The 21922-nt window shown below is 45.6% G+C and overlaps 2 protein-coding genes across 9 annotated transcripts in view; one reads left to right on the forward strand and one right to left on the reverse strand.

Annotated features, from left to right (window-relative positions):
- The window catches only part of LOC114595223 (uncharacterized), a 646585-nt gene that overhangs the window by 270872 nt on the left and 353791 nt on the right, over window positions 1-21922 (forward strand). The window lies entirely within an intron of this gene.
- Window positions 5737-21922, reverse strand: part of LOC144327580 (uncharacterized) — a 290636-nt gene continuing 274450 nt past the window's right edge. For 3 of the 8 annotated variants that reach the window (XM_077927830.1, XM_077927829.1, XM_077927828.1), the window contains exons 2-6: window positions 20972-21464; window positions 20691-20772; window positions 19647-19729; window positions 15055-15181; window positions 5737-10655 (exon numbers count right to left, since the gene is read on the reverse strand). In XM_077927830.1, coding sequence (XP_077783956.1) covers window positions 8323-10655; window positions 15055-15181; window positions 19647-19729; window positions 20691-20772; window positions 20972-21373 — 3027 coding nt within the window. In that variant the 5' untranslated portion in view covers window positions 21374-21464 and the 3' untranslated portion in view covers window positions 5737-8322. The other 5 variants (XM_077927831.1, XM_077927833.1, XM_077927834.1 and 2 more) reach the window with 5 other exon arrangements.

Below are 21922 nucleotides of genomic sequence, written 5' to 3' on the forward strand. Positions count from 1 at the left end.
TCGGAAACTTTGTATTAAGAGGCTGTCAAAGACAAGGAAGCGGGAGTCTGCTGCCTGCAGTACCAGCGTGGTCGCCACAAGAGGCGCTGTTCGGTAACGCTGATTGGCTGAAACGGCAGCCGACTGACCCAGAGTTTGGGCGGCCGGTCTACTCATGATAAGGATAGGGCGAAGTGGAGCGTTGTAAGAAAATTCATAGAAAATAAAGGGGTTAGCGCTTCCTTATTTACGGAAGGCTATCGTTCTTTGGGGTGATGCCCCTCTAGAAGGGACATCTCCACGCTTGGGGAATGGTGTGTGTGTGTGTGTGTGTGTGTGTGGTGCTTGTGCAACACGATGTCATGAAGGGGGTGGGATCTCCTGCTACAACACTCCGGTTGAATTTTATAATGAATGATTTTAGAGTGTTGTGTTGTGTTGTGTTGTGTTGTGTTGTACTGTTGTACTGTTTTATTGTTGTTAGCCACTCTGAGCCCGGCTTCGGCTGGGGAGGGCGGGATATAAATAAAATTTATAGTGTTTCTGTGGAGGCGCTAGGGTGGACATCTCGGGGGGTTGTTTCACTGTAGAAAGAGCTTTGTTCCATCCCAATTCCCATGGCATCCAAACTGCTCAGACCTGGAGCATCTCTTCCAAGGTTACAGAGTCAGGGGGACTGTGGAGAGCGGACCCCAATCCCACCTCCAGGCTTAGGATTCTTTATCATTCTACATATCCAGCAGACTTGAGAAGAGTGGAACAGAAGGTAGCTTGAAAGAGACAACAGCTTCACAGCGAGAGGGAATTCACAGAGAATCCTGTGATGGGCAGAGCAGGAATACCAGATAGGTGGGTTGGCAGGCAGAGAATAAAACAGTGTGATACCTGTATGCATTGATGAATATAAATGGTCAGATTTTTTTTTTTAAAGAATGGGGAAGTGAGGTAGGGCAACTGTTAGGTCCAGTGCTATTTTTCTAGAAAAAGAAGTTTCAGAACACCTCCCTCGTTTTCTTAGGATGGCAATGGCACCCACCCAAGAGGGGCCAGAACTGAGTTCCAGCAAGTTCTGGCCGAAAAAATGACCCAGGTTAGGCCCATTAATAAGTGAGGCCAGCGTAACATACACAGGAATGGGAACTGACCACAAGACTAGTAAAAACCAGTTAAAGGGGAAAATAATGGCTGATTGTTAAAGAGAAAAACAACTCCAGATAAGGTACAAGGAGGGTTCTGACACAGATACTAAAATCAGATGGGTTGGGTAAGTGTTTTTCATGAACTATGGCTTGATGAGAGATGGTGAAGTGCAGACGAGGCAGAAAGTGGTTGGGTAAAGGATGAACAGCTAAGATTGTGCATACTTTGCCTATGCTGTATAGTCTGTGTCCTAATAGAAATGTAATGCATTACTGAATGAAGTCCTACTGGTTGGGGATTTAGTATGAGGCTCCGTTCTTGAAACCACAAGGAGAATTCCCCCCCCCCCCCAACCTCATACCTGGAAACTGAATACAGTGGTACCTCTGGTTATGAACTTAATTTGTTCCAGAGGTCCGTTCTTAAGCTGAAACCGTTCTTATCCTGAGGCACACTTTCGCTAATGGGGCCTCCCACTGTGCACACACCTCCTGTGCACAATTTCCATTCACATCCTGGGGCAAAGTTCACAACCAGAAGCAGCTACTTCAGGGTTAGCGGAGTTCGTAACCTGAAGCGTTCATAACCAGAAGCATTCATGACCAGAGGTACCACTGTACTGGCCTCCTGGCAGATCTGTCTTGCCCTCAGGACCCTGCCCAGGCCACATCCCTCACTGGCCCCATTCTGCACTCTCCCCAAGTGATTTTACCCAACTGCCATCTGTCTTGGAACTATGACAACTGTTCTTGGTTGCCTGGATGAAGAGGGGTATATGTCTGACCACACCCATTTTGCCACAACCACCTCTGGGATGTGGCTCCCAGAAAGCTTTTGATAAGAAAATATGGCCCTGAGGCTGAAAAAAAGGGTCACCACCACTGAATAAATCCCTGCTTTTTCAGGACTGGAAACCCAGAGTAACATGACATCAAAAGTTCCAGATTTTATTAGGCCAGGGATATGATTAAAATTACGAAAGAAACTTGACCATCATTTGTTAAAGCAGTCTATTACAGTATTACATACAGAACAATATAAATATGTCATTTCTGTGTGCAACCTGAGAAAAATGGAAGAGATGGAGGAATACTGGAGGTCCTCAGAAATCTCCACTAATTCCATTTCTGGATTTTCATGATCAAAACAAATATCTCCAGTACAAGGGGTGGACATCCAGGGGGTTGTTCTATGTTCAGGACCTTCTTGAGTGGTGCTGACCCATCTTATAATAACCTTTGTGAATCCAGTTGAGGGGTCCTCAGTATGACTGACTCCAGATAGCTCAGGTATGATCATTTATAGGCAATCTTTTATGGAAGCAGGTGGTTCTTCAGTATCAGAAAGTGTATGAATCTTTTTTGTCTAACTCTGGAATGTATATAACAGGAGAACAACCAAGCCTTATGAGGAATGGCTGAGGCAATTTGGTGTGTTTAACCTGGAAAAGAGGATATGATAGCCATATTAAACTATCTGAACGGCTGGATTCAAATGGCATGAAAGAAGATTCCAACTAAACATTTGGAGGAACTTTCTGACAGTAAGAGCAGTTTGATGGGGGAACAGACTCCTTCAGAAGGTGGTGGATTCTCCTTCGTTGGAGATTTTTAAACAGAGACAGATTTTTAACAGATTTTTAAACAGATTTTTAAACAGAGGTTGGAGGACCACCCACCAGGGATTGTTCAGCGGTGATTCCAACAATGCATGAGGTTGGGCTGGGTGACCCCTGGGGTTTCCTTCCAGCTCTATGATTCTATGATTCCATGAGGCATTTCGAGCTTCAGGGTGGACCAACAACTGCAGGCAGGATTGATCAAAGATGGCATATAAACTTGTATGGACATTTGACACAACACAACAAGTTGTTAGAAGGGGAATGAAATGAGAGGCAGGACTGAGATTTGGATATGCTTCGAGGTTCAGGCTATGGGAAGTCGTAAAATCAAAATTACAATTCGGAAGACAATTTGATCTTTTTTGTTTTTGTTTTTTATTTTTATTGGATTATGATTTGATATGTTAGTTGGAGGTTTTTTATTGGGAAATTAATATACACTCTAACAAAAAAAAGAGGGGGAATGAAACAACATCAGCCAGCGTGGTGTAGTGGTTAAGAGCGGTGGAATCGTAATCTGGTGAACCGGGTTCGCTTCCCTGCTCCTCCACATGCAGCTGCTGGGTGACCTTGGGCTAGTCACACTTCTCTGAAGTCTCTCAGCCTCACTCACCTCACAGAGTGTTTGTGGTGGGGGAGGAAGGGAAAGGAGATTGTGAGCAGCTTTGAGTCTCCTTAGGGTAGTGATAAAGCGGGATATCAGATCCAAACTCCTCCTCTTCATTGTCTTCTTCTTCTTCTTCTTCTTCTTCTTCTTCTTCTTCTTCTTCTTCTTCTTCTTCTTCTTCTTCTTCTTCTTCTTCCTTTAGACAGGCAGTCTCCCCACTCCCACCCCCTTCCCAGTGCATCAATATGGAGATAGTGCTTCCCTTTGGTTTAAGCACTAGATGCTGAGAGTAAACATTTATTCATTCCACTGGTCACCCGTCTTGGTTCCTACTCGAACAGTACATGGACACTTCTACATAACTGTTGTTATTGTGTTTGTGATGTGTGTGGTTCATTCTGTCATGAATGCTTTAGCTGAGTTTCTTGCATTCAGAGGGCTGGACTAGATGTCCCTTGGGGTCCCTTTTAACTCTATAATTCTATGATTCATTCCAAACCAATAAAATGTTTGTAAAAGGAAAAAGATGATGGTTAGATCCAGTGCTTTTTTCCTGGGGGGCACGAAGGGGTACGCATACCCCTAAACATTTTGTGAATCTTTGTCGGAATCTCTGCTCGGCCAAGCCGATAAGGCCTCATCTTCCTCCGAGCTGAGCCTTTCAAATCGCCTCCGACGTGTTTAGTGACCTGAGCCTTTGATAAGGCCTCAAGCCCATTCTATCCAGCAGGGTTCCCAGCACAGGGAAGAGACGCGAGGTTTGGCTACATTGTAAAGAGTTTTATTTCTAAACTACGCAGAACAGAAAAGACATCCTCTCTCTATGAAAGCAGAGAGCAACTGAACAAAGGAACAAAGGAAACAGGAAATCACTAACGTCACATCCCGCCTCCCTTTCCCGTGAGACTGCAAGGTCTCTGGAATCTAAGCAGAGTCCTGGGACTCCACACAGCTGCAGTGAGAAACAGAAACTAACATCTTCCCCCTTTCTGTGAACACCACTGGGCAGCGTGTCAGTACATTATCAGTACAAACCCAATTTCTGTACATAGGTACAGTGTTGATCCTTGGGAAAAACCTTGGACAATAAATCATCAGGAATTTCATTACCTGGCATGTAGGACACCGTTATGAGTCCTTTCTCAATACATTCTCTAGTATGTTGCAGCTTCAATTGCAAGTGCTTCGTGCTTTGCTTACAACCTTCAGAAGTCAGCAAAGCCAAACATGCTTTGCTGTCCTGATAAATCTGGATTGGACATTTGATAGGAATTCTCATGTCTTTACACAACTGTAACAACCATTCACAATCCACAAGTGAATAAAACAATGCACTCAGTTCAGCTTCACAAGAACTTAAACTTACTGTTGTTTGCTTCATGCACGACCAATCAAATAGACCCTGGTTGTACATATAGCAAACTCCAGATGTGCTTTTCCTGTCTGTAGTGTCACTTCCAAAACTCGCATCAGCAAATATCTCAAGACCACCAGACTTCTGATTGTTAAATGTCAGCCTGTAATGCATAGTGCCTTTCAAATAGTGTGCTATGTGTTTCAGAGCTTTCCAATCCTTAACAGTAGGATTGTTGACTTGTCTGCTTAGCAAGTTACAGCTAACTGCAATGTCTGGTCTTGAACATCTGGCAATGAAATTTAGTTTGCCTAGCACACTTCTGTACAGTGTAGTGCCAGAAAATGCTCCTTCAGTGTCATCTACCTGATCACCTGTCGTCATTGGTGTGTCTACAGGGTTAGCACCCATCAGATTTAGCTTGGTTAACACATCAGCAATTTTCTGTGACTGGTATACTAGGAATTAAAGCTGCATCACATGATGGACACTTCAAGATAGCGGGGGCTGCTGAGCAGACTGCCAGAAGTTACACCCCGGGGAAAGCTGAAACAGTATCCCAGAGCATGCAGGGATGTGTTCCTGAAACAGAAAGCTCCACAAAAGGGAGGCTTTTGGAGGAAGAGTGAATGAGGGGGGTGTTTCCTGTTCAGGGGGTGAAATCTCCAAAGCAGGAGGAGCAAGGGGAGTTGGCTGCCATGTCATCCCAACCATCACTGCAACCAGCAGGTGGCACTGCTGTGTTTGAAGCAGTGGAAAGTTTTTCCTGTGAGAAGTTTGGGCAGAGTCCAAATGCCAGGATGTTCCAGTAGAAAGGCTAAGGCAAAACCTTTGTGGAAGATGGAACTGATTCACCACATTTACATCACAGAAGGGTCCAATCCACCAGTTGGGTGAAGACTCCTTGGAGGTGCAAAGTGTTGTGGAGTCTGGCACCCTTCCCTGTGTTCCATTCAGCTTTCTGGACTTCTCCAGAATGTGCACGCCACTAGCCGCTTGGTGTGTAAGCTTGCAGAAGATAGAGTCCACACGCTGTTGTTCTAAACTAGCAGCTTTATTTACAGCAGAACAGTAAAAATAAACAAACCATCCGAGACAGCAGTCATCTTGCTTCCTTGCCTGGCAGCAAAAGCGAAAGTCAGACAGAACAAAGAAACAGCTTCTCCAGAAGTTGGAGACAGCTCCTCCCCAGAACAGGCAGGACGATGGGTTCCCGAGCTGTTAACCCTGTAAGCTCTGATTCCCCATCACACCCCCTCTCGTCCTGCACTGCTGGGGACTCGTAAGTTTCGCCACTTACCCCAAACACAGACCTTTACAGAACTCCCCATGATGCTGAAAGCTCAAAGGTTTCATGAACCCATCTGCCAGGTTCTTCTGGCTTGGACAGTACTGCAATCTCACCAAGCCTAACTGGATACTCTGACACACATTCTGGAAACGCATGTCTAGGTGTTTGGTCCTGGCCTTAAACTGCCCAGACTCTGCCAACTTCAGACAGGGTTGATTGTCCTCCCACACCGTGACAGGCAAACAACAATCCCTGCAGATTTCTTGAACCAAACAAACATAGAATTCCAATTCCCTGCAAAGCTCAGACAGCGCACTGAATTCAGCTTCAGTAAAGGAAAGTGCAATGAGACTTTGCTTCCGGGTGTGATAGCCTGGGATGCAGATTCAGATGCTGAACACAAGGAATCCCAACCTGCACAGGATTCCTCGTCTCCAGAACCAGCTGAGCCAGGGTTGGGGCATGAGCCTGAAGGGTCCGCACCTGTGCTGGATCCTCAGGTGCAGGCACCAGCTGAGTCTGCTCTGGCTCCTGAGGTGATGGAGGACCCATTGCCTGCAGGTGCTCCACTCTCAGCCCCATCAAAGGAAGCTGGGGTTGCCTCTGGGTCTGGTACCCCTCCAGCCTCTCCTGAGCTGCAGAGGCTTAGGGCAGAGAGGCAGAGGGAATTAAGTTCCTGCAGGAGGAGTGCTCGCCTCCAGGCCAGGCAAGTCACCTGAGGATCAGAGCCACCCTATGCCTTGGGACATATAAAAGGCAGCCAGCCCCAGTCCCAAGTTGCGGGGGCAACGTTGGTAGTTGTCAGTCCCTCCCTGAACCCTGCCCTGCACCCAGCTTCAACTTTAAGGGACTGCCTTCATATTGCTTCATCGACCATGGGCTGGACTTGGACCTTGCCTCTTGATTAACCCCCGGAACCAGCACACCGGGACTTCCACCCAACCAAAGAGTCCCCAAACCTTACCACCATCTCAGATACGGACTTCCTGTTAGCCAGATTCGCCTAATTGCTATCTGTCCTGCACATCAGCTTGGCGTCACCTTTAGCTGACAGCTGGAGACAGAAATACCATTCCAGGCACTCACACTCGGGTTTGTAGCTTTCCTGCTGAGCAGATTGGTAGCAAAAGCAATGTCCGGTCTGCTCCACTGGGACAGATACAACAGACTACCCAGAGCTGACTGAAAAATCTCAGCATTTTTGAACTCAGCGCATTCTACTTGCTGACTATGTTTCACATAACTTGTCTCCATGGGTGTCCTGACCCTGCATTCAGACATCCTGAATTTCTCAAGCAGTGATGCTGACTTGAATAAAATATTGGTGGGGGGGCCAGGTAAGGCCCTCCTTACACAATCAATCACATGATACATGCACATCATTTGAATGGCAATGCCTATAATGGCAGTGATTTTTTTTAAAAAGTAATATTTTGAGCCCGTAGTTCAATTTCCAGCAGCTCCCCTTGCCCCAGAGAACACTTCTAGCATTCCATCTCCCCTACCTGTGTCCATTTGGTATCATCCTTTCAAGGTTTTTTCCTGTCCATTGTGTTTGTCTTTCATTTGTTCTCCTATGTGTGTTGCCAGTAGAAGCCACAATTCTGTGGGTACTCTAGGTGGTGCAGAAAACACCTAGAAGCTCCCTAGAGGTTCAAGTGCCGATAAACTTCAGTTTTGTTATCTATAAATTCCAATTAGCCAGCAGAGGGTGTCACAGGGCCAGCCTACCTTCCCTTTAGAGCAAACATGGGTCTCCAGCTGTTTTTGGACTACAACTCCCATCATCCCTAGCTAGCAGGACTAATGGGAAGGGATGATGGAAACTCTAGTCCAGGAGCAGCTGGGAACCAAAGTTTGGGAAACCCTGCTTCAAAGCAACTTTTGCGTTTGGCCTGCAAATATGGGACCTGTCCACCTTTGTATTTTCTTGTATTTTGATTTTCTTGTGACCTGTGTACATTATTTATTTATTTATTTATTTATTTATTGAGGGAAAATTCAAAGAGAAATTGTATGGCAAGTTGTGGAAGAATAAAAGGTTGTGTTTGGGGGGGGGAACCCTGGGGCGTGGCCCCCTCAGATATTTTATTGGGGGACAAAGACCCCATGGGCTTTAAGAGTTGGTGCCTAGTCCCTACACCCACATGTCTCAGGAATGTTACAACATAAAAACACAAGATAAAAACACAAAACCAATGTTAATCAGCCAAAGGTGGAGATTTGTCTGGTTCCTAAACATGTTTAATGGTTTTTCCGACCTTTGTATAGATTCTTTGATGGAAAGTGAGATTGGAGCTCCTCCAGAAGCTCTTTCCACATTCCACACACTAATATGTTTTCTCCCCTGTATGAATTCTTTGATGGGAAGTGAGATTGGAGCTATGAGTGAAGCTCTTTCCACATTCCACACACTGATAGGGTTTCTCCCCTGTATGAATTCTCTGATGGGAAGTGAGATGGGAGCTCTGACTGAAGCTATTTCCACATTCCACACACTGATAGGGTTTCTCCCCAGTATGAATTCTTTGATGGGAAGTGAGAGAGGACCTCTTCCTGAAGCTATTTCCACATTCCACACACTGATAGGGTTTCTCCCCTGTATGAATTCTTTGATGGGAAGTGAGATCAGAGCTCTGACTGAAGCTCTTTCCACATTCCACACACTGATAGGGTTTCTGCCCTGTATGAATTCTTTGATGGGAAGTGAGAGAGGAGCTTTCAGTGAAGCTCTTTCCACATTCCACACACTGATAGGGTTTCTCCCCAGTATGAATTCTTTGATGGGAAGTGAGAGAGGACCTATTCCTGAAGCTCTTTCCACATTCCACACACTGATAGGGTTTCTGCCCTGTATGAATTCTTTGATGGGAAGTGAGATTGTGGCTGTGATGAAAGTTCTTTCCACATTCCACACACTGATAGGGTTTCTCCCCTGTATGAATTCTTTGATGCGAAGTGAGATTGGAGCTCTGACTGAAGCTCTTTCCACATTCCACACACTGATAGGGTTTCTCCCCTGTATGAATTCTTTGATGCGAAGTGAGATAGGAACTCTTACTGAAGCTCTTTCCACATTCCACACACTGATAGGGTTTCTCCCCAGTATGAATTCTTTGATGGGAAGTGAGTTTGGAGCTATCAGTGAAGCTCTTTCCACATTCCACACACTGATAGGGTTTCTCCCCTGTATGAATTCTTTGATGCGAAGTGAGATTGGAGCTCTGACTGAAGCTCTTTCCACATTCCACACACTGATAGGGTTTCTCCCCTGTATGAATTCTTTGATGCGAAGTGAGATAGGAACTCTTACTGAAGCTCTTTCCACATTCCACACACTGATAGGGTTTCTCCCCAGTATGAATTCTTTGATGGGAAGTGAGTTTGGAGCTATGAACGAAGCTCTTTCCACATTCCACACACTGATAGGGTTTCTCCCCAGTATGAATTCTTTGATGCGAAGTGAGAGTGGAGCTTTCAGTGAAGCTCTTTCCACATTCCACACACTGATAGGGTTTCTCCCCAGTATGAATTCTTTGATGGGAAGTGAGAGAGGAGCTCTTCCTGAAGCTCTTTCCACATTCCACACACTGATAGGGTTTCTCCCCAGTATGAATTCTTTGATGGGAAGTGAGATCAGAGCTCTGACTGAAGCTCTTTCCACATTCCACACACTGATAGGGTTTCTCCCCAGTATGAATTCTTTGATGCGAAGTGAGTTTGGAGCTATAAGTGAAGCTCTTTCCACATTCCACACACTGATAGGGTTTCTCCCCAGTATGAATTCTTTGATGGGAAGTGAGTTTAGAGCTCTTACTGAAGCTCTTTCCACATTCCGCAAACTGATAGGGTTTCTCCCCAGTATGAATTCTTTGATGGGAAGTGAGAGAGGACCTCTTCCTGAAGCTCTTTCCACATTCCATGCACTGATAGGGTTTCTCCCCTGTATGAATTCTCTGATGCCTAGTGAGATGGGAGCCGTGACTGAAGCTCTTTCCACATTCCACACACTGATAGGGTTTCTCCCCTGTATGAATTCTCTGATGGGAAGTGAGATTGGTGCTCCTACTGAAGCTCTTTCCACATTCCACGCACTGATAGGGTTTCTCCCCTGTATGAATTCTCTGATGCCTAGTGAGAGAGGAGCCGTGACTGAAGCTCTTTCCACATTCCACACACTGATAGGGTTTCTCCCCAGTATGAATTCTTTGATGGGAAGTGAGTTTGGAGCTCTTACTGAAGCTCTTTCCACATTCCGCAAACTGATAGGGTTTCTCCCCTGTATGAATTCTCTGATGGGAAGTGAGATCGGTGCTCCTACTGAAGCTCTTTCCACATTCCACGCACTGATAGGGTTTCTCCCCTGTATGAATTCTCTGATGCCTAGTGAGAGAGGAGCCCTGACTGAAGCTCTTTCCACATTCCATGCACTGATAGGGTTTCTCCCCTGTATGAATTCTCTGATGCTTAGTGAGATCCGAGCTCGAACTGAAGCTCTTTCCACTTTCCACACACTGATAGAGTTTCTTTCCAAGGATATTTTGTTGATGGGAAGTGGAATGGGAGCGCTGACTGCAGCTTTCTCCACACTCCAAATTTTCACGTGGCTTTTCCTCTCTGGGGATTTTATCGTGGTCACCTTTGTTCTTGATTTCATCATAATCTGCAATGGAGACAAAAAGGGATTAGAGCCTCAAGAACAAATGGAGAAGAAATTAAGGGAGTTCAGTGTGTGTTTCTTACCTTTGTTGTTTGTCAATAACCAACATATTTATTATCAGATTTTGTTGAGTTGTTGACTGCTGCTTTGTTTGCTATAGAGTAGTGGCCAAAATTGTGGAAGACTTTTGCAGAAAAGTGTATTTCAGAGGTTTGATGGCTCATAACACTGCTTCTTTTGGAGTAATATCATACAATTATGTATCAACGGAAATTGTTCATTTACCCATATTCTATCTAATGTTATAGCCAAATAACCAGAAAAAGGAAGCACAACTTGCTTAGGTTGACTGTGTGTCTTTTTGTGGTTGGTTTTTTTGTGTTCTTGTAAAACATAATAAAATTATAGAAATGGCACAAAGAGTTGACTGGTCATCCAGAAAGCGATGTAAAATTGTACTGTTTAATGAACAATGCTACAGTTATGAAGAAACTGATGAAAGATAAGGAAAAACTTAACCAGACTGGCCATTATATATTTTTGAAGAGGTATCAGGAGACTTAGTCACTATAAAATCAGACCGGTAAAGGCAGGGAAAGGTGCACAAAGGCAAGTAACGATGGACGAGTGGAGAGACTGTCCCTACATGACAGAAGAAAATCATCTGGGTGTATACAAGATGACATGGCGCAATTTAATGTGAAGTTGAGTGCAAGGACTGGTCAAAATGTTATAATTCTAAGGAATAAGCCATTGTCATCTCACAAGCAAAGGTTGAAAAGATTAAACCCATGTTAACTGGACAGCTGAACAATGGAACAGTGTTATTTGGAGCAATGAGACCCAAATCAGATAAGATTTACATCCACTTGCATTACACCGACCACGAAACACTCAGATATTGTGTTGATCTGGGGTTGTATGGCAGCAAAAGGTGTGGGCAAAATTTACATCATTAATGGGGATGTAAATGCCCTAAAATGCATAAATGAAAGACTTGCGCGCAAACTGAAGCGTTCCTCAGGTGATCTTTTCCCAGATGCTGAAGCACGTTGTCAGGGAACTGCCCTCGGTTCAGGAGGGAGAGAGGAAAAGCCGAATGGATTACAGAGAGCCTCCAGGGATCGTGGGAAGCAGCTCCTCTTCAACGGAGGAGAATAAAGACGCCTCCAGTGGAGCGGCGCTGCAGGAGTCGGAAGAGGCAAGACAGTGCCAGGACAACCTGCCTGGGCAAAGTGGGGAGGAGAGGGGTCCTCTGTTACCCACACCCTCCTTGCGCAGAAAGCATCCGCGCAGAGAGGGGAGGCACAGACTGGGAGTCAAGAAGCTGCTTTGCTGGGGAAAGTTTAGGAACCGCCCACTCACGGATTCTGCCAACGAATGAGCCAGCCACGGGAGAGTGGCGATCCGGATGGATAAGGTTTATTTTGGCAGCAAAAGCAAGGCTTCACAGCTAAGCAGGGAGATATTTGCCTGCTTGCTCTCGAGCAACCCCTTGGAAACATCACACACACACACACACACACACATATATATATATATATATTCTATTTTCTATTTCAACAGGATTCCGCTCCATGTCGTGTTGCTGCTGTGTGCAAAAGGTGCTTTCAAGATAAAGATATTTCACTGCCGGAACGGCCTGGGAATAGCCCAAACTTTAACCCAATCAGAAATCTATGGAGCCGACTAAAGAAACTTGTTAGTCAGAAGCAACCCAGCAATAAAGTCCAATTAACAGAGGCAATAATTTAATCTTGGTTTCACTTTATTACAGCTGCAGTACTAAAAACTTGGTTCATATCATGGGAAGGCATTGTAAGGCCTTAATTAAAGCTAAAGGTTGCCAATGGGTATGACTGCTGTTCTCATAAATACTCCTTCATAAAAGTTCTTTCATTACATTCTTCATTAGATTATCCTTCATTGCTATATAATTTTATGGTATTACTCCACACAAAAGTGGTGTTATGAGCCATCAAACCTCAGAAATACACTTTTCACAAAAGGTTTCCACAATTTTGGCTACTAGGAGAAGTTCACTTTAAAGTTAATGTTCTATTTATATGGGATCAGACTATTATTTATGTTTCATGTTTATATATGTGTTGGAATCTGCCCAGAGTGGCTTGGGCACCCCAGCCAAATGGGCAGGGTATAAATAAAAAATATTATTATTTGGATTTGTAACTGGCTTGGATTTGTAACTGGCTGACTGACCGAACCCAAAGAGTGCTCATCAATAGTTACTCTTCATCCTGGAGAAGAGTGACTAGTGGGGTGCCACAGGGTTCTGTCTTGGGCCCGGTCTTATTCAACATCTTTATCAACGACTTGGATGATGGACTCAAGGGCATCCCGATCAAATTTGCAGATGACATCAAACTGGGAGGGGTGGCTAACACCCCAGAGGACAGGATCACACTTCAAAACGACCTTGACAGATTAGAGAACTGGGCCAAAACAAACAAGATGAATTTTAACAGGGAGAAATGTAAAGTATTGCACTTGGGCAAAAAAAATGAGAGGCACAAATACAAGATGGGTGACACCTGGCTTGAGAGCAGTACATGTGAAAAGGATCTAGGAGTCTTGGTTGACCACAAACTTGACATGAGCCAACAGTGTGACGTGGCAGCTAAAAAAGCCAATGCAATTCTGGGCTGCATCAATAGGAGTATAGCATCTAGATCAAGGGAAGTAATAATGCCACTGTATTCTGCTCTGGTCAGACCTCACCTGGAGTACTGTGTCCAGTTCTGGGCACCACAATTCAAGAAGGACACTGACAAACTGGAACGTGTCCAGAGGAGGGCAACCAAAATGGTCAAAGGCCTGGAAACGATGCCTTATGAGGAACGGCTAAGGGAGCTGGGCATGTTTAGCCTGGAGAAGAGGAGGTTAAGGGGTGATATGATAGTCATGTTCAAATATATAAAAGGATGTCGCATAGAGGAGGGAGAAAGGTTGTTTTCTGCTGCTCCAGAGAAGCGGACACGGAGCAATGGATCCAAACTACAAGAAAGAAGATTCCACCTAAACATTAGGAAGAACTTCCTGACAGTAAGAGCTGTTCGACAGTGGAATTTGCTGCCCAGGAGTGTGGTGGCGTCTCCTTCTTTGGAGGTCTTTAAGCAGAGGCCTGACAACCATATGTCAGGAGTGCTCTGATGGTGTTTCCTGCTTGGCAGGGGGTTGGACTCGATGGCCCTTGTGGTCTCTTCCAACTCTATGATTCTATGATTCTACTACAGTGTTACATTGATTTGAGAACAGTTCTGTTCTGGAAAAGATTAAGTTTGTAAACCATCTTCATCATCATCATCATCATCATCATCATCATCACTGCTACTACTACCTGAGATTCAATAAGTCTAGCTCTTCTCTGGGATGAATTTTGTTTGGCCAAACCATGGCATCCCCTCCATCTCCATTGTCAGTCATTTCTTTCATAGAATCATAGAGTTGGAAGAGACCACAAGGGCCATCGAGTCCAACCCCCTGCCAAGCAGGAAACACCATCAGAGCACTCCTGACATATGGTTGTCAAGCCTCTGCTTAAAGACCTCCAAAGAAGGAGACTCCACCACACTCCTTGGCAGCAAATTCCACTGTCAAACAGCTCTTACTGTCAGGAAGTTCTTCCTAATGTTTTTGATCAACCCAAGACTGACAGGAGCAAATACAAAACCAGAAAACCTGAAGCTACGTATGTGGTGTCCGGTACGTTTCCACAGCTCTCTGGGATGAATTTTGTTTGGCCCAACCATAGCATCCCCTCCATCTCCATTGTCAGTTGTTTCTTTGGTCAACCCAAGACTGACAGGAGCAAAAACAAAAACAGAAAACCTGAAGCTCCACATTTCCTGGACTTGTAGCAGAGCGGCACAGTGAGTGCTGCTTGTGTGTGTGAGCTTGCAGAACTCAGAGTCCAATACACTGCTGTTCCTCTAAATTAGAAAGCTTTATTGTATGTTCAGCAAGATAAACCATCGGAAGATGCAGACGTTGCGTCTTCCATGTCTCAGCAGAAAACGAAAGTCAGAAAGAACGAAGAAACAGCTTTCCTGGATGTTGAGAAAGATCCTCCCCAGATGCAGGACATTCTGAGCTGTTAACCCTGTAAGCTCTAAAGCTCACAACTTATCTTTCCTAACAATTCTGAAGCTGACATTTAAGATGGCCTGGGCAGTTCAGAGCAGCCTGATCGTGGTAGGAAAAGGAATAATTTGAGGAAGATTGTTCAAAGAAAAAACTGTAAGTTACTGTTTATTGTGGGGGTGTTAGGTTCCCAGGTGTTATAGGGGGCACTGTTGAGCTCTGTGAAAATATATGAGGTTGGTTCCATAGAGGTATGTTTTGAATTTCCAGGCTGATATGATGATCCCACAGGGAGCCTTACCAAGAGAGGCCACGATCCCACGAGTCTCCTCCATGACGTCCTGATGCAGAGCTCTCTGGTCAGGATCCAGGAACGCCCACTCCTCGTCCGTGAAACGAATGGTGACATCTTCAAAGCAGACTGGACCCTAAAAGAAAAAGGGAAATGTCCTCCTCTGAGACAGCAGAAATATGATCTGCTACACAATGCTCTGTTGTTTCCTTCCTGTAAATAATAATAATAATAATAATAATAATAATAATAATAATAATAATAATTTATTATTTATACCCCGCCCATCTGGCTGGGTTGCGGTGTTGTTTCAATAGGATTGCTAGCTGCACATTTTATTTATGGATGCTTATTTTATTCTGCCTTTTAATTATGGGTATCCGTCTTTGTGCAAATAGGTGGTACTCCACCTTGTGGTTTTCAAGTCACTCTGCCTACGCAAGCATTCCAGTTTCCCCGATGGAAGGATCCACTTTCTCCTCTCCTCGTGAGTTGTTCTGGGGAGGTTCCCTCCCAATGCCCTAGGGCCAAATTCAAGGGGTTCATGGGGGCATGGAGAGGGGGAGGGGAGGAATGGGGGGCAGGCTCCATTTTCCAGCGGATGGCGCTGGTTAGGTGAATCCAGGCCACTATTTGTTCTCATTTGTCCACTGCTTAGAAACCAATTTTTGCATTCAGTGATCAGTCTAGAAATAATATAAGCCTATTTTGGATGGCCCCCTTCATGGATCACTGCCTTGCCATGGCGAAGGGGCTTGAATAACTCAGAAAAGCTATGAGCTATGTGGTGCAGGGCCACCCAAGATGGACAGGTCATAGTGGAGAGTTTTGACCAAACGTGATCCACCTGGAGCAGGAACCGGTAAGCCACTCCAGTATCCCTGCCAAGAAAACTCCATGGACAAAGACAACAGGCATATAAAAGTTATGACGCTGGAAGATGAGCCCCTCAGGTCGGAAGGCGTCCAACATGCTACTGAGGAAGAGCAGAGGACAAGTACAAGTAGATTCAGAGCTGATGAAGCGGCTGGACCAAAGCCGAAAGGACGCTCAGTTGCGGATATGCCTGGAAGCGAAAGGAAAGTCCAATGCTGTAAAGAAAAATATTGCATAGGAACCTGGAATGTAAGTACCATGAACCTTGGTAAGTTGGATGTGGTCAAAAATGAGATGGCAAGAATAAATATTGACATCCTGGGCATCAGTGAACTAAAATGGATGGGAATGGGCGAATTCAGTTCGGATGACCATCACATCTACTACTGTGGGCAAGAATCCTGTAAAAGAAATGGAGTGGCCCTCATAGTCAACAAAAGAGTGGCAAAAGCTGTACTAGGACGCAATCTCAAAAATGATAGAATGATCTCGATACGAATCCAAGGCAGACCTTTTAACATCACAGTAATCCAAGTTTATGCACCAACCACTGGCGCTGAAGAAACTGAAATTGACCAATTCTATGAAGACTTACAACACCTTATAGAAATGACACCAAAGAAGGATGTTCTTCTCATTATAGGGGATTGGAATGCTAAAGTAGGGAGTCAAGAGATAAAAGGAACAACTGGCAATTTTGGCCTTGGAGTTCAAAACGAAGCAGGGCAAAGGCTAATAGAGTTCTGCCAAGAGAACAAGCTGGTCATCACAGACACTCTTTTCCAACAACACAAGAGACGACTCTACACATGGACATCACCAGATGGGCAGCATCAAAATCAGATTGATTATATTCTCTGCTGCCAAAGATGGAGAAGCTCTATACAGTCAGCAAAAACAAGACCTGGAGCTGACTGTGGCTCAGATCATCAGCTTCTTATAGCAAAATTCAAGCTTAAACTGAAGAAAGTAGGAAAAACCACTGGACAGGTAAGATACAATCTAAGTCAAATCCCTTATGAATTCATAGTGGAAGTGAGGAACAGGTTTAAGGATTTAGATTTGGTGGATAGAGTGCCTGAAGAACTATGGATGGAGGCTCGTAACATTATACAAGAGGCAGCAACTAAAATCATCCCAATGAAAAGGAAATGCAAGAAAGCAAAGTGGCTGTCCAACGAGGCCTTACAAATAGCGGAGGAGAGAAGGCAAGCAAAATGCGAGGGAGATAGTGAAAGATACAGGAAATTGAATGCAGATTTCCAAAAAATAGCAAGGAGAGACAAGAAGGCCTTCTTAAACGAGCAATGCAAAGAAATAGAGGGAAACAATAGAATGGGAAAAACCAGAGATCTGTTCAAGAAAATTGGAGATATGAAAGGAACATTTCGTACAAAGATTACCATAATAAAAGACAAAAGTGGAAAGCACCTAACAGAAGCAGAAGACATCAAGAAGAGGTGGCAAGAATACACAGATACACAGAGGAACTATACCAGAAAGATATGGATGTCTCGTACACCCCAGGTAGTGTGGTTGCTGACCTTGAGCCAGACATCCTGGAGAGTGAAGTCAAATGGGCCTTAGAAAGCACTGCTAATAACAAGGCCAGTGGAAGTGATGATATTCCAGCTGAACTATTTAAAATTTTAAAAGATGATGCTGTTAAGGTGCTACCCTCAATATGCCAGCAAATTTGGAAAACTCAGCAGTGGCCAGAGGATTGGAGAAGATCAGTCTACATCCCAATCCCAAAGAAAGGCAGTGCCAAAGAATGCTCCAACTACCGCACAACTGCACTCATTTCACACGCTAGCAAGGTTATGCTTAAGATTCTACAAGGCAGGCTTAATCAGTATGTGGACCGAGAACTCCCAGAAGTGCAAGCTGGATTTCGAAGGGGCAGAGGAACCAGAGACCAAGTTGCAAACATGCGCTGGATTATGGAGAAAGCTAGAGAGTTCCAGAAAGACATCTACTTCTGCTTCATTGACTATGCAAAAGCCTTTGACTGTGTCGACCACAGCAAACTATGGCAAGTTCTTAAAGAAATGGGAATGTCTGATCAACTCATCTGTCTCGTGAAAAATCTCAATGTGGGACAAGAAGCTACAGTTAGAACTGGATATGGAACAACTGATTGGTTCAAAATTGGGAAAGGAGTACGACAAGGCTGTATATTGTCTCCCTGCTTATTTATCTTATATGCAGAATTCATCATGCGAAAGGCTGGGCTGGATGAATCCCAAGCCGGAATTAAGATCGCCGGAAGAAATATCAACAACCTCAGATATGCAGATGACACAACCTTGATGGCAGAAAGTAAGGAGGAATTAAAGAACCTTTTAATGAGGGTGAAAGAGGAGAGCGCAAAATATAGTCTGAAGCTCAATACCAGAAAAACGAAGATCATGGCCACTCCATGATCCATGATCACTGCAGATGGTGACAGCAGTCACAAAATTAAAAGACGCCTGCTCCTTGGGAGAAAGGCGATGGCAAACCTAGACAGCATCTTAAAAAGCAGAGACATCACCTTACCAACAAAGGTCTGTATAGTTAAAGCCATGGTCTCCCCAGCAGTGATGTATGGAAGTGAGAGCTGGACCATAAAGAAGGCTGATCACCGAAGAATTGATGCTTTTGAGTTATGGTGCTGGAGGAGACTCTTGAGAGTCCCATGGACTGCAAGAAGATCAAACGTATCCATTCTTAAGGAAATCAGCCCAGAGTGTTCACTGGAAGGACAGATCATGAAGTTGAGGCTCCAATCCTTTGGCCACCTCATGAGAGGAGAAGACTCCCTGGAAAAGATCCTGTTGTTGGGAAAGATGGAGGGCACAAGGAGAAGGGGACGACAGAGGACGAGATGGTTGGATGGTGTTCTCGAAGCTACAAACATGAGTCTGACCAAACTGCAAGAGGCAGTGGAAGACAGGAGCGCCTGGCGTGCTCTGGTCCATGGGGTCACGAAGAGTCGGACACGACTAAACGACTAAACATCAACAACAGCAACAATTTTGAATGGCCATCTGTCTTGGAAGATCTAGCAACGCAGGTGGTTGGACTTGATGACCCTTGGGGTCCCTTTCAACTCTAGGATTCCATGAAAACTGCAACTACAGATGAATCCTACTGGCGAAATTCAGAAGGCTGGTGTCAGAGTTCTATGGGTAGGAAATCCCACAGTACACAGCTGGAGTTCACACTTTCTTACCAAGAACACGGTATTCACAGACTTGGCTGAATTTCGGGCCTCATGAGAACAGCAGCTCATTCCCAGAGGGTCTGTAAGTTTGCATAATCTAGCAGAGATTCCTGCAACGCAGGGGGTCTCCTGGCTCTGAGAGACAAGCAGGGAGGGTGGCTTCTGGCAGAAGGAGAGGGAGCCACCGATGGCTCCTCCTTCTCCTGACTCACCTCTGCCTCTCGACTTTCCTCTCCCACTCGCCTCCTTCCTCTTTTGCCTCTGATTCTGCACTGCATTCTGCCACAGTGTCTCCCAGCTCACTAAGCCCTGCTACCCCTTCAGCTTCTGACACCTCCTCTTCCCAGGTTTCTCCCTCTGACCTCTCATCCTTCTTCCACCTCCACTCCTTGGGCTCTGAGCCATCTTCCCTTCCTGGTTCCCCAGCTGCTTCCTCCCACCATTCCTCTGTGCCCAACCAGTCCATGACATTGCTCCATCCCTCGGCCTCTGTCCCCACAAGGCAGCTTCCCCTGACCTGATCTGGTTCTACAGCCGCTGCTTCCCTTCTGCCCCCATGAAAAGGCGGATCAGGAGGTTTTGCTGGCATCATTCTGTCACCTGCAAGAGAAAAAATGTAAACAGGACGCCAGGAGTGCCTACTACTCTCACAGGTGAATCAGGGCATCTCTAACTACAGATGGACCTTTCAGAAAGCCTTACCTGCTCAAAGCATTTGGAGGTTTGTGCCCATTTCATATGTTAGATGTGTAGAAACCCATCTCCCCTCCTCTGGACCCTTGTTCCCAACTGTCTCCCCGCAAAACAAGATGAAAAGAATATCAGTGTTTGTATAAAAAAAAAAGGTTCTGTTGGCATAAAAGAGTCCCCGAGAAGAGTATCCTTGCAGAGTACTGGTGTAGCTGCTCTGTGAGTCGCCTACTGTGGTCCTCTAGGAGTTCAGACTGTTCCAGTAGCCGATGCTGAGTGCTTTCCTGATCCTCAGATCCTAGCTGCCCCAGCGTCACTGCAGACAGTTACAGCTTGCCACCAACTGCTCCAACGCACAGCCACTGGCTCCATACACCATCAGGACTCACCAGCTCCCTGCTCAGATGCTGTCAGTCGTTTTGCACTCTGCACAAGCTCAGAAACACTGGGCCCATAACCTGTCATTGTTTGGGAAAAAAAGGGGGGTTCTGACCTCCCTTTGTTGCCTCAGCCTGGTCCTCGGACCCTTGTTGGCATAAAAGAGTCCACAAGAAGAGTATCCTTGCAGGGTGCTTTCCGCTTTTATTCTTAAAAGCCTTTCTGCAAAAGTGACTGACCAACTGTACACAAAAGCGACTGACCACTGTACACACATCAACACTACCAGCTTTCACCAACCAACCAACCCAAACCAAACTAACATTTCTCACTCTATATATACAACCCGGTGCAGGCCGCTGACTCATGCTGACCCAGCTTTTTAAGCATTAAAGAAACAGAGGCCAATTTTTAGCCGTGACAAAGAACCCTCAGATGAGTTGGAAAACCAACAGAATGAGACCAAACAGAGAAACACCACCTTCCCCCTTACCCAGTGGCCTCTCTCTGGTTTCCAACGGAGGCCTCTCTGCCTCACAGGAATCCAGGTCCATTTCTGCAAAGAGATCATTCCCCTGAAAAAAAACAAGGATTCAAAACAGAATGGGGAGAAATATTAGTAAAAGAATGACAAAGTCAAAAACATTCAGGGTGTTAGATCTCATTCCATGGATGTCTTCTCAGAAAACGGATGGGCCAACAGTAGAGCATTATGGGATGTTCTCCATCCTGTTTGGAGCCCCTTGGGAGTATCCAGAGGAAAGTCTCTCTCACCTGCTTTCTCTCCTCTGCCTGACTCAGGAGGAAACCTTCGGCCAGGGCCACCGCCTGGGAACTGGTCTCCACTCCACAGTCCCTCACCCAGCTCTCCATCTCCGGTGGAAGGACAGCCAGGAACTGCTCCAAGATCACCAGGTCCAGCATCTCAGCTTTCGTGTGCCTTTCTGGCTTCAGCCACTGACGGTCAAGGTGGTAGAATCGGCTGCAAACCTCTCGGGGTCCTTTGTCCTCCTGGCAGCAGAATTGCCTCACCTGCTGGCTCTGCACCTCTGAACGGAGGGTGTCCTCCTCACCCAGGATCTTCTGCACAGAGTTTTCCCAGAATCCCCCACTGCTCCCAGTTTGGATGTCATGGCCTCTTCCTGCTCCAGGGCCAGCTGTGTCTCGCTCATCCATCTGTGCTCTCAGGAAGCCTCTGAGAGATGGGAAGGAACCCTTTGGTCTTCTGCCAAGTTCTGTCTGTCTTAATGAGAAGCTCTAGCAAATCCTACAAAGCAAAGACATTGTTCTGTTACAAAAGTTGTCTAATATCAGGAGAAGAAAAAGGTTCCCTGAGCAAGCATGGATACGTCTTGCTGGGAACTAGGGCTGGACTGCACCGCATTCCAGTCCATGAGCCATCTTTTTGGGGGGAAAGAGGAGTAAAAGGAGAAGAAATATGTCTCTAGCCTTCTAGAAATGCAAAATGTGGAGGCAACTGAAGGGATTTCTGGGAGATGAATCAGTCTGGTTTCTCCTGCCTTCCAGTCAATACATGAAGTCGAAATTGACTGACAAGGGAGTCATTTGTATCTTGTGAATAATGGATGCTTGGCTCTAGTGGGGGTCCTCATCCGGGGGTCCTCATGAGTTGCTTCCCCCCACCCCCACTCCCCTGCTGCTGTCTCCTTTTCATGCACTTGGACTCTCTGCCGCTCTCCAGACAGACTCCTGGGGTGGGGTCCC

The sequence above is a fragment of the Podarcis muralis genome, chromosome 4 (assembly GCF_964188315.1).
Source record: "Podarcis muralis chromosome 4, rPodMur119.hap1.1, whole genome shotgun sequence".
Lineage (NCBI taxonomy): Eukaryota > Metazoa > Chordata > Lepidosauria > Squamata > Lacertidae > Podarcis > Podarcis muralis.